The sequence below is a fragment of the Podarcis bocagei genome, assembly GCF_964188305.1.
Source record: "Podarcis bocagei genome assembly, chromosome: 4".
NCBI classification, from domain to species: domain Eukaryota; kingdom Metazoa; phylum Chordata; class Lepidosauria; order Squamata; family Lacertidae; genus Podarcis; species Podarcis bocagei.
The window spans coordinates 66,413,877-66,426,912 of NC_138128.1; the positions used below are offsets into that span (position 1 = coordinate 66,413,877).

The following is a 13,036-nucleotide window of genomic DNA, read 5'->3' on the forward strand; positions in this document are numbered from 1 at the left end:
TATTCTGGTCTTGGGAAATCTTGGTGCTGCAGAAAATGACCTTATAACTCTCCCATAGCAATGGATACAGGTGCTGATGGCATTAAAACAGAAGTTAAAATGTTGACTGCAGAGCATAACTGAACTCTGCAGTTTACTATCTTCCAGAAAGTGATTGTATTTTGTGGGATCTTTGGCATTGGGCAGGGACGATGACACTTCCTTGCGTGAGAGCCAAAGGATCGGCGTTAACAAATAACAAGTTTAAAAATGCGTAAGTGGCAGGGACACAACCAAACGTTCGCATGTGACTGCTAGGTTTATAAATGTACAAGTAGCTGCCAGCCACAGGGAGACTCAGCCATTCAAACAATACTGTGTGTTTTGAACATGTGTCTATGGGTTTTCTTCTTGTACTGGATTCGTGCCTAGCTGGTGTAAAAAGGTTGCTGGGGTATGAGAAATGCACAGGATGGTGCATGTAGGTGCTTAGCACATGGTCACCTCTGGCAGAACCCATCACCTGTTCAGTCAAGAAAGTGAGAGATAAGTGCAGGTGGGACTTAGCACAGGCAGCTCACCTTCCATCCACTGAACAGATGAAAGCACATGATTGTCAGGGGCTGGGCTGGATCGGAAGACTGGGGAATGCAATCACAGGGAGATCAGCTCCTAACAGAAGAGGAGGGGAAATATTTGCTGTCCCCGCCCCCCCCCCCTGCTTCCAGCGTTTCCAGAAGCAGAGAGACAGGCAGACACAGAAGCTGCTCGGTTGAGAGAGGAGCTACCCAGCTATGAGATAGTAGCTGAGCAACCAGAAGGGAGGGAGCAGCAGGAACCCCTCCCTCCCCCCAAACTCAGAGGTCTGAGCGTGTCATAGAACAAAGAAGATGCAAGGGGTGTGTGTGAGGCACTTCCCATTGGTGTGCTTCTCGCTACGGAAGTGGGGAGGAATCAGAGTAGGCAACTGATATCCTTGCGGAGGGTTGCCTGTTGTGCTTGTAACATAATGCTGTAATTAAAGGACTATAAATCTACCAAATGCTCATTAATTCTTATTGGTGCAGTACCAGAAGGGAGAGGGGAACTCTCGTACTTGACAGTGATGCAGCAACCTTGTTGGAGCTTGCCTAGAGCGAAATCAGTGCCTAGATGGGAGATCACCTCAGAACCCCTTCACCCTACGCTTCATGAAAGAAAAGCCAGACACAAATGTGTTGGAGAATAGCTAAACAAACATTTGTTGGGCAAGTAGAATGAAAGGAGTTCCTTAAAACTAGAGGTGGGTATGGAATCTCCTTCTGCGTTCCTGGTTTCCAGGATCAGGAGGCAATGCGTTTGTTTGGGATGTAAGCCACACTGAGCCCTGTTACGTGGCTGCTGCTGAGTAGTTTTGCACAGAATCAAAATGTATGTCACCGAAAACAAAACCCCACCCAAAATAAAAAGCCAGTTTGCTTCCTTGGAGGCTTTAGATAGGATTTTGAGCATTACAGCATGCTCTTTGAAAAAACAAACAACTTGATCGCTAGTCTGATAAGAAATACAGTAAAATAGAAATATATATTTTTCATGGTAATGTGAGCTTATCCTCCCCAACCCTTCTCTAGCTCAGTTAGTTGGAGCGTGGTGCTGATAATGCCAAGGTCGATCCCTGTAGAGGACAAGTGCCTATTTCTGCATTGTAGGGGGTTGGACTAGATGATCCCCAGAGTCCCTTCCAACTCTACAGTTCTATGAGCTCATGAGGCAGGAGGGACAGTTGATGGCTGAAGGTGGCAACCTGTGCCAAAAGTTATTTTACACAGCTTCTGGCAAACCTATGGGGTTTTAATCAAGTTGTGGTTAAAAAAGCTTGTCTGTGGTTTCATTCATTGGCTGTGCATGCTGGGGTTGATGGGATATGTAGTCCAGAACATCAGAAGGGCACCACGTTGGGGAGGTCAGGGCTAGAGTGTTGGACTAGAACAAAGGAGACAAAGTTCAAATCCCCCACTCAGCTATGAAACTCACTGGGTGATATTGAGTGGTCATTCTTTCAACTTAACCTTCCTCATAGGGCTGTTGTGAGGATAAAATTCGGGAGGGATTCATCTTGTATGCTGCCTTGAACTCTTTGGAGGAAAAGAGGGATGTCAATGCAATTACTGAAATAGTAAAGTATTTAATTTTAAAGGGCGCCAACCTCAGTGTGGAATCCGTAGTGAGGATGTCAGTTTGTGTGACATAAACCTCTTTCAGAGTAGAGGTGTTTCTCAGCTTAGCTACACCTTCCTTTGGGGCAAATTCAGACTGCTTAAACTGGTGTGGTCCTACTGAAAGCACGACTGCAATAATCTGTGATGACCCCAACACAGTTCATTAGAAAGTTCCACCATATTTAATGAGGCCTTTGCATCCTGGCCCTTTGGTCGCTATGGTCACCAACCTGGTCATGGAAGAAATGGACTCATAGCTCCTGACCTGGTGCTATCACAAGGGCTCCAAGCCAATTGGCAGTTGCAGCAATCATGGGTGTCACATCTTGCAACCTTGGTCTGTGCTAGTTTGGTGCTGTGTCAGCACAGAACATTGTTCCTTCAGCCATTGGCATGGGAATATTACATGAACTCCCCAGGTATGCTGTCTCTGGAATGGTGATGGATCGGAATGTATCAACACAACAGCATTTGTGGATCAGGTGCAAAATGTCAAGCCATTGTTTCTGGGAATAAAAGTTTTAAATAACAAATAAAGTATTCTTGTTCAGAAAGTAAACAAAATAGATACTTTGTATTTTTTAAAAAATTGAAATACTGTACTAGGATTGCCAACTTGGGGGGGGGGGGAAGCCTGTGGTGACCAAAAATCATCATCATCATCAAAATGATATGAAATTAGTTACTACAATATGGATTTATAATTGTAAGCACTTGCATAAAAGAATGTTTAGCTGGCGCAACATGCTAATTACAGGTGTTAAATTCATGAACATGTGTTTGCAACACAAATAAAATGTAATTCACTAATCTCAGATTTATTAAATTCCACATACTGGCAGGGTAAATGGTACAGTTCAGATAAATATACTCAAAATCGAAAAGAATCTGCTTGAAGGACTTTCCTACAAAACAATTAGTTTTTCAAACTGTGCAACTACTGAGCGTTTTCCTCAGAGCAGTATCCTAAAACGGAAAAGAAAAAGAAAAGCTGTTAAAATGTCTAAGCCGACATTACAAAATAATGTGTATCAATTCAACTCTTGCCACAATAAAATATATTACCTATGACCCTTATTCCTTGGTCTCAAATCAGAATTAGCAAGTCTCAATTTGACAGTATTCTACAGCCAATGGAAGATTAAACCTTGTCCTCCCCCCTGTCAGCCCATGTCATGCCATGGCATGGTTTGGGGGGAAAGGAGCTCACAGGCCAAAATTGGACCCCCTGATGTGTCAAGACTGGCTCGTGGGTCAGAGAATACAAGTTCTAGATCAGGTGCAGGGAACCTTTTGCCCACCAAATGATGCTAAACTAAAATTCCCATCAGCCACAGCAAGCATAGCCAAAGGTCAGGGGTGATGGGAACTGTTGCTGATGAAAGGTTGGAATGTAAACGTAATAATGAATAAAAAGCCTGTTTTCTGGTGTACAGGCTTTTGTACAAACTGGAAATTGATGTGACAGGCCGTAGTACTTCCAAAACAGCATCCTGGAGGGATTGCCTAGAATAAATCCATGTCATGGGTGTGTGTGTGATCCTTATCACCAGGCAGAGGCACCAGCTTCTCCAGACAATTGTGGGGGCCCAACATGACCTCCTGGGATCACATGTGCAGCCCTCTGAACATTGAAGGAGTCTGGCCCCCTCAAAAACAAATCGGAGGACCCCGATGGAATAATCAACCAACAAACAGACGGGTTGGTTCAAGATGGGTACCCAATGCCTACGCTGACAATAAGGGTAGTGGCCATGTCTTCATTTCTGCTTGTCACACCCCTCCAGCTCCCCAGTGACCTCAGGCTTGCTGTGCCTGGGCATGCAAACAGTTTCATAGCAGCACAGGAATTACCAACAGTACTTTTGCCCACCTGCCCTTTGGTAAAATTCTACTGAAATATTTCTTACCGTTATGAACAATAACCCTGTATTGTCTGTCTAAGCAGAGCTCTGTCTGCTTTTGCCTGACGATTCTTTGTGCTTCTGGACGTAGTCCATTGGCGTCACGGGAAAACACAAAGGAGTAGCTGTCGGCGCAAGTGCCATCCTCATTCAGCTGACGGCAAGAGTAGTGTAGAGCATAGGTGTCATAATCTGTGGCCACTACCCAGTGATCGTCATCTGGAAGAAGCCATAAAAACAATTAAGAAAGCTCAGTACCATTGTGCCACCACTGTGCACTTCAAACATTTTGCATTAAACCAGGATTTGTTTTACATGGAATGCAGAATTCCATGTGTGGCAGAAAAGATGTCTGACTGCCGTTTAGACAATAAATATGAACAATACACAAATAAATAAAAATATGCCTTATGTTTTCAAAATAGCACTTAAACATCTAAAGTGCATGCCTAAATAAAAATATATGAAACAAGTCTAATACATGTAGTCACATCTGCTCCCTACATTTAAAGCACTCTTGGACTACGTTAAGAGACGCGGGTGGCGCTGTGGGTTGAAACACAGAGCCTAGGGCTTGCCGATCAGAAGGTCGGCGGTTCGAATCCCTGCGACGGGGTGAGCTCCCGTTGCTCAGTCCCTGCTCCTGCCCACCTAGCAGTTTGAAAGCACGTCAAAGTGCAAGTAGATAAATAATTACCGCTCCGGCAGGAAGGTAAACAGTGTTTCCATGCACTGCTCTGGTTCGCCAGAAGCGGCTTAGTCATGCTGGCCACATGACCCGGAAGCTGTACGCCGGTTCCATCGGCCAATAAAGCGAGATGAGTGCCGCAACCCCAGATTCGGCCACGACTGGACCTAATGGTCAGGGGTCCCTTTACCTTTTACTACATTAAGAGTCATAGCTTCCTCTCAAAAATCCTGGGAACTGTAGTTTGTTAAGGGTGCTAAGCTTTGTTGAGAGCTCCTCAACAAAATACATGTGCCATTCTTTGAGGGAATGCCATGACTGTTGAAGTAGAACAAGAGTGTTTTAAATGTATAGTACATGTGTGACCATTTTCCAATATGAAGATTAATCTTTTCAGGAAAAATCAAGAAGGAAGGTAGAAATGTAAAATGCACATGCAAATATAAAGCACATATGTTAAGTATGTATTGCTGCTTGTCAGTGGAATAGACTCCCACGAGAGGTGGTGGACTCTCCTTCCATGGAGGTTCTTAAGCAGAGGCTGGATGGCCATCTGTTGTGTAGGATCTTGCTGAGATTCCTGCATTGCAGGGGGTTGGATCAGACCCTTGGGTTCAGCAAATTTGGGAAGAAGGACAGGATAGAATAATAAACAGACTGGAAAAGTGAAAGGGGAAAATGAATGGGGATAAATCTGGGTCTGAAAACAAATGTATTTTACTTGATCTTCAAAGCTGTCAAAATGTCAGAAAAGGTAGCTGCATTTTAGCAGATTCTTCTGTCAAGGTGCCTCCAGACTATCAGAATTTTGTGGAAAGGTTTCAAGTGCACGCTGGGAAAATTATGTTTGTGTAATTAAAGTGGATCAAAGCGTTCTGCTGCCCTAGCACAGCCAATCCACTTTAAAAATTGAAAGTGGCTTTTTGCAGTTTGGAAAGTGACAGGAAAATGCATCAAAAAGTGTGGAATGATTTAATGAGAAGACCTATAAACCCCACACAAGCAAACAGGACGAATGCTCACTGTTGTATAAATCTCTCGCAAATCAGAATAATTTATATCCAGTCAATAACCATTGTGCAAGTATGGTTGTCACCCTTGGAGGCTAAAGCATTGAAAAAGCTCAATATGGAGGCCGGATGGCCAAAGTATTGGGAAATTTTGGAACAAGAAGGAGATAAATTGAAGTTACAGAGTCATGAGAAATTGAAAACCAAGGTACGAGATTGGCTCCATTATTATCAAATAATGGAGGGGTATAAACAAGATAAGAAAATCGGCTTCCAGGTGGAGAAATCAAAATTAGAAACTGAACTACTAGAACCCAATACTAAGAATCTATCAAGAATGTATAACTTGTTGCTGAAGTGGAACACACAAGATGAAACAGTTAAATCAGCTATGATTAAGTGGGCACAGGACATTGGTCATAACATTATGTTTGCTGACTGGGAACGGTTGTGGAACACCGGGATAAAATTCACGGCATGTAATGCCTTAAAGGAAAATATTATGAAAATGATTTATAGGTGGTACATGACCCCAGTCAAGCTAGCAAAGATTTACCATTTGCCTGACAATAAGTGTTGGAAATGTAAAGAATCTGAAGGTACCTTTTATCACCTTTGGTGGACGTGCCCAAAGATTAAGGCCTTCTGGGAAATGATATATAATGAAATGAAAAACGTACTTAAATGTACTTTCCCTAAGAAACCAGAGGCCTTCCTCTTGGGCATTGTCGGCCAATTGGTGTTAAAGAGAGATAGAAATTTTTTTATGTATGCTACTACAGCAGCAAGAATTCTCATCGCGAAGTATTGGAAGACACAAGAGCTACCCACTCTGGAAGAATGGCAGATGAAAGTGATGGACTATATGACACTGGCTGAGATGACTGGCAGAATCCGCGACCAGGGGAAGGAGACGACGGAAGAAGATTGGAAGAAATTTAAAATCTATCTTAAGGACTATTATAAACTGGATGAATGTTAAAATGTCAAGGCTTTGAGAATGAAAGGGCTACAGCGATATAAGAATAGATTGAAGGAAAGATTAGTAAGACATATTTCTGACAGAATCATTAGAAGTTGCTGGAAAAATTTGGACATTGGGATGCAGAAAGGGGAGGTATGGGGGAGTCCGAGAAACAAGGTCTATGAAAATAAGGTTATGAAATTATACGTGTTTGTATGTCTTTTTATATGTTTGTATCGTTTTAAAAATTCTGTAAAACCAATAAAAATCTATATATATATAAAAAAATAACCATTGTGCAAGCAAGTCTGGAGAAGCCCTCACAGGGTCATCTTGCAGAGCCAACATTTGAAAACATTCAATAAAGGGAATGCTGAGAGTTGGTATTTCACATAAGGACATAGATAAGGACAATGGCCTTTTGGACTCTGAGTCCTCAGGAAGCTGCATGCTTTGATTTCGTGGCAGGGCAAAGGTAGAATACTTGTTGAAGGTTGAAGTAAAGAAGGGGGGAATCCTGTCGGCCCCCTGCGACTGGCTGAGACCAATGGTGATGTCAGCTGGCTGCGCAGGCAAGAATCCTCCCCCCCCCCGATTGGTTCTCCCATGGCTGTGCCAGGCCACAATCGCCACTGATGCCAAGAACAGGTCGATTTCATTCCTTCTCAACAGACCAGAAAAATCTGCAATATGTCTTCAGATGGCTCTACATCTGCATGTACTATCAGCAAATAATGTTTAGTTATATGTACTTTTTGTTACTGGTGCATGCTTAGGGTAGCAAGTTATGCACTGCCAAAAAAAGAGAGGATTTGCATAACTACAAAAAAGGACGCCAATTTTGCATATGGTAACTTGGAATTTTAGGCATAATTACTATAATTTAAACAGGAATGCAATATATCTCACTGTAGTGGGGAAGAAACCAGGTAACTTGTGTGGCTGCTCACCCCGTGTTTCTAACTGTTGATGGGCAACTTCAAGGCTCCTGCTGTCACTTTTTATAGTTCCTTATCTTTAGGCTAGACTTGGGCTTAGTAGTCCTCCCATTGGAGACGCCTTCAAACAGAGCAGCAGCCTCTGATAGCCCTTCAACACAGAGGACTGTCATCTGTAAAGTAGGAGACATGGCCACTCTATGCATCCACTGTCCCACAACATCAAACATTGTGTGTTCTGGTTCCTTCCCAATTTTTTCCCTTCAGCATCATATATACTGTAGATTGACACAATTCTGCAAATGGTAGCCTTACTAGTCAGCTTTGGACTTGTTACACCAATCAGCAGAAAACAAGCAACACAAATAATATACAGCATGCTAAAAAGAACTGATACTCACTTCCCTTCTGGAGATAGCTTGCCATCCCAAAATATTTCATCCTGAACTTGGCAGGATCCTCAGTCTCCGTGAAGATACCCGTCATGACAGGGCATATCTCCAACTGACTGAAAAGAGGGAGCAATGGATATAGAGTTAAAAGCCTTGGGAATCTGAGCTTAGGGGCGTGCTTGGGCTTACAAAACGGAGAAAGGGATTTGGAGCCTGTGGGGAAGCAGTGAAAAAAGAAACAGACTTACTTGAAGAGCACAACTCTGCCCTGGGCTTTAGCAGTCATATGCCCAGCCTCATCGACAAAGAACTGGGCTACAATATTGTCCTGAAGGAACAGTCCCTCGGGGTCTTTCTTGGCCACGGCATACCAGAAACCAGCATACTGCAGTAGGAGCAGAAAAGATCTTGTCAGAGGTGCTTAGAGGATGAGCTTAGGGGATGCAGTACAACGAAAGGAGATGCATCTTGAACGGGCTTCAGGACTGGCCATATCATTAGACAGAGGGAGGAAATTGCCTAAGCCACAGATATTCTGGCAGCACCATTAACCATTCCTCCCGAGTCCCCTAGACATTCTCCTCTGATGGAGATTGGAACTGGGTGCACCACATAGCCTCCCATGCACTCACAAAACTATCCAGCTGCCATCAGGTTTAAAGGAAGCAAAATGCAACTGCCAGCCCACAGCTTCTGTACATAAAATGGTGGGCCACCATTTTGTCCACCTTAGGAAGCCAAAATGGCTTGTGCAGTTCTGACCAATTGTAGCCACAGCTGCTGACTTCTCCCAGATGAAGGTTGCTGCCCAAAATTTTTGCCAAAATAAAATTAGCAGCAAAGGGGAGCAGCTTGAGACATTTCAGCTGAAACACCTGAAGAATTTCAGTAAGGCTAGCTAGAAAAATTGTCTGAATTCTCAGCAAATTTTTCTCAGCTTCAACTTGATGGAAGAAACATTCAAGGAATTCTGAGGAAAGCCCACAGTTTTGATAAAAAGCTTAAGGAAAATTCTAAGGGAGTAGAAGTGATTTGTATCGTCATACGTAAAATAAATATCCAAAACCAATTCTTTTATTTACTATGATGCAATCTCTATGTAGAAATCCATAGCATAACTTGACCCACACATTTAGAGCCCTCCAAGAGCTGAATTCTGTACTTTCCCATAGGAAAAGCCTTTCTTCCTGAGGGTCATTTGGGCCCCATCCCTGAGATTCCCCACCCCTATTTTATAATGTATTTTAAAGCATTACTACTACTACTACTACTAGTAGTAGTAGTAGTAGTACTATTACTACCACCATTGAAATTAGCTAAAATCAGGTTACTGGGTGCTAGAAATTAAAACATGCTACAGTCAAATCAGCAAAGAGACTTCTGCAAGACATTCACAAAACTATCCTTTTTGAAATTCACTAAAAGTAAACAGGCAAACAGTATCTCTGGTTGTTATATGTGCTTAGGCTTAGTTATATTTCAGACTAAAAATTAACACCAGCAACATCCAGCTTTATAGTGCAACTGTGGTTTAAAAATAAATGCAAGTCAGGCAGCCCATCAGGAAATGTGGGAAACAGGAGTCAAAATAGTATTTCTGTTTTCTCTAATATATGAGATAACAAATATAGTCACCTAGCTTTATAGAATGAACTTTGCTGTTTTTAGAAAACCCACTACACTGATCTGCACAATTACGGTACCTTTTTGTTTTTTTGGGTGGGGAGAGGAATCCAATACTAAAGAATCTAAGCATAATCCCAAGTCTTTGCTTATACAAGAATCCTACTCTGGTGCATTTCATCCTGTCCTTGGCTGTGTACACCCCATACATTGAAAGCATATGCCCCAAAGAATCCTGGGAACTATAGTTTGTTAAGGGTGCTATGAACTGTTGCTCTGTGAGGTAAAACACTGCCCTGGATTCTCAGGGGCAGGGCGTAGAATGTGTTAGAAATATGCTTTAAATGTATGTTGTCTGTATACGCAACTTGCTCCCTTGCTGAAGAGCTGGCATTCCTTTCTCTGTAATCATTACAAAATAATTAAAATGATAATTCTAAGTGAAGCAACTCTGTTTTGATTATATTTAAGGGACTGGAAACTCAAGTGCAGATAATTTACAAGCCAACACAGGCAGTATCTTACATGTCAAGGAGCATAAAAGAAGAAAAACAGGCTGAAAAGACCTACTCGGTACTTGTCGAAGTTTTCCTGGACTTTGAAGCTGCTTACTCGACAGTCGCGCTGTGCTTGGCATCTGGTGTCCAACAGCGCCAGGGCCGCAAGCACCATCCAGGCAAGGACTCCTCTCAGGTGAACCATCTTGCTCCTACGCACCAGCAACAAACAGAACACGCAATTCATCACAGAGAAGAAAGGAAAGCGCCCAACACACACACAGCCCCAACATTCCTCAGGAAATAGGGACATTCTATTCTACATCAGTAGAATGGATGCCAGATGCTTTGAGGGAAGCTGGAGGCAGCTTCATAAATACCCCCTCCAAGATCCTAAGAAGCCCCCACCCCTTTTTTAAAAAGTCCTCTGTGTGCAGGGAAGGATGGGGCCTTCCTTCTTTCAGTAATAACAGAGCCATAATCACCAGACAGTGGGGTTGAAAAGCCACTGAAGAGGATATGTCCGTCTGTCAAGGAGCAGCGCAGATCCAAAGAGCCAAACCTACAATGTACGAGAGGCAAAGCTGGATGCATGTTTTATAGCTCTGGGTAGGGAGGAGGAGCGGGGAGCAGTTCTTTAGTAAACCCAGCAGGCAAAAGATCAATATTGTTAGGGGGAGGTGATGAGCCACACGAGAGCTTGATCGATTCCCACTGCTGGTCAAGCTGTTTTCACAACACTCTTGCTTAACTCTGCAACGGGAGGCCGATCTTTGATCCCGGTCCCTGGCTGCGCAGGGGGTGTTGCAAACGCATGATCCACCCTGGGTTTCAGACCAGACAACGCTTCTCTAGTTTGTAGAAACAGAACCTAGAAGAAGAAAAGGGCGGGGGGGGGGACCAAGGAGGCAGGAGGGACACAGCAAGATCAGCTTGAGGCTCCTGGAGGAGGAGATGCCAACAAGACAAGAAATGCTAACAAGGAAGACTATATGAGGGGACAGAAGTGTGTTCTTCTTTTCATTATACAATACATAGCGCCCATATTGTTAAGAAAATTACTTGCCGCTATACCTCATGAAAACAGGGACATTTCATTCTAAAGCATTTAGAATGCCCCTATTTTCATATGTAATGTTGGAGAGCATCACCTTAAACAATGGTTTAGTACAACAGGGTTTCATGGTTTGCAATTCATTAGCTTCATCATTAGAGCCCACTAGTTTGCTAGTCCACATTGGTCTCCCCATTAGCCAAGAGTGATATTGACAATCTTTTGTAAAGTTTTTCTCTGAGTCTGGAACAAAGGGAGGTTCCTCCACTTAAGTGATTAGGTAGGTTCCTATTCAGGCAGAGAAGTTGCTACAAGGGGATATCTGTATATTTTTGCAGGCTAGCAGGTGCTTCAACATTCAAGGGGCATGGCTAGGAGGTACAGCCTTGCTGCCACTAACATGTTGATGAGGTCCTTTGTGTGAACAGCTCTATAATCTTTGTCTGTAATGATATGAATGTTTCCCCTCCTTCACTGAGGTTGAGATGAACTGTGGAGTATTAATGTGTGACAACCCTGAAAATGTTTTTCAATGGAGTCCTTTGCATTCAACCCCAGTACTGTGGTCAGAATTCCCATGAAGAAGAATGAGGTGGCAATGTGATAGGAGAGTCCTGATGTGGTAAAATGATGGCAACATCTCATACAGGGTGAGGGCACCGTAGAAGAGGAGGGTTTTATTTTGATTTGTTAGATGTGTGAAGAAAGTAATGTCAGGCTTTAATGTGTAGAACCACTAATATAGAGATTAACAAGTTGGCTTTGCTTTTGACTTCCAGACACATGAAAAACATAATAAAGTGTGGTACAAATATACACAGTGATTATGGCCATGGGGTACAATGTTGCGGTTCTTTTCTGTGTGAATCACATTTCATAGAAACATAGAATTGTAAATTTGGAAGGGACCACGAGGGTCATCTAGTCCAGTGTTCCCCAACCTTGGGCCTCCAGCTGTTTTTGGACTACAATTCCCATCATCCTTGACCACTGGTCTTGCTAGCGAGGGATGATGGGAGTTGTAGTCCAAAAACAGCTGGAGGCCCAAGGTTGGGGAACACTGATCTAGTCCAACTCCCTGCAATGTAGGTATCAGAATCCTTAGAATTCATGTGTTCCCCCCCCCCTTGTTGTTGAGCTTCTTTTATTGTTATATAAAATGTTTATTTTCCTCCTCTTTGAGCACATGGTGTTGCGTTGCTGGTCAATATTTGTTCTGTAGTTTCAACATCTCAAGAAGCATTAGAGGAATCCTGTTAAACATTTTCCAGCTATGTTATCTGGAGTAGGACAGGATGACAGAACCAATTAGGCCCAAACTAGATGAGTCCTCATATCTAACACATACAGTGGTACCTCAGGTTACATACGCTTCAGGTTACATACGCTTCAGGTTACAGACTCCACTAACCCAGAAATAGTGCTTCAGGTTAAGAACTTTGCTTCAGGATGAGAACAGAAATCGTGCTCCGGAGGCACGGCGGCAGCAGGAGGCCCCATTAGCAAAAGTGGTGCTTCAGGTTAAGAACAGTTTCAGGTTAAGAACGGACCTCCGGAACAAATTAAGTACTTAACCTGAGGTACTACTGTACAGGTAAAAAAGCAGCCAGGGGTGATTTTATTTTATTATAAAAATATTTATATACCACTATATAGGTAATTTTAAAAAAACAAGATGGTTTGCCACAACCATATCTATACACAATGAGAACCCTGCAAAAATTTACAAGCAGAGATCATCTGTTATTACAGGAAAATATTTTATTAATGGCCTGCATAAGCCAAGTGG

At 42.9% G+C, this 13,036-nt stretch overlaps 1 protein-coding gene across 1 annotated transcript; it reads right to left on the minus strand.

Annotated features, from left to right (window-relative positions):
* Positions 1–2,974: 2,974 nt before the first annotated feature.
* Positions 2,975–10,816, minus strand: RBP4 (retinol binding protein 4). Its single transcript, XM_081192349.1, has 6 exons — positions 10,679–10,816; positions 10,267–10,405; positions 8,322–8,458; positions 8,083–8,189; positions 4,088–4,300; positions 2,975–3,143 (listed from the first exon to the last, which is right to left on the minus strand). The coding sequence occupies exons 2-6, from the start codon at positions 10,396–10,398 to the stop codon at positions 3,115–3,117; spliced, it is 618 nt and encodes a 205-aa protein (XP_081048475.1). The 5' UTR covers positions 10,399–10,405; positions 10,679–10,816; the 3' UTR covers positions 2,975–3,114.
* Between the last annotated feature and the right edge of the window lie 2,220 nt (positions 10,817–13,036).

Bases quoted from the DNA above. Each gene is read 5' to 3' on its own strand.
- RBP4 (XM_081192349.1), bottom strand. From the start codon at position 10,398: ATGGTTCACCTGAGAGGAGTCCTTGCCTGGATGGTGCTTGCGGCCCTG. The intron at 8,190-8,321 runs GTAAGTCTGTTT...CCCTCTTTTCAG, and splicing joins GGCAGAGTTGTGCTCTTCAA to TCAGTTGGAGATATGCCCTG. The intron at 3,144-4,087 runs GTAAGAAATATT...TTTCCGTTTTAG, and splicing joins CAGGGTTATTGTTCATAACG to GATACTGCTCTGAGGAAAAC.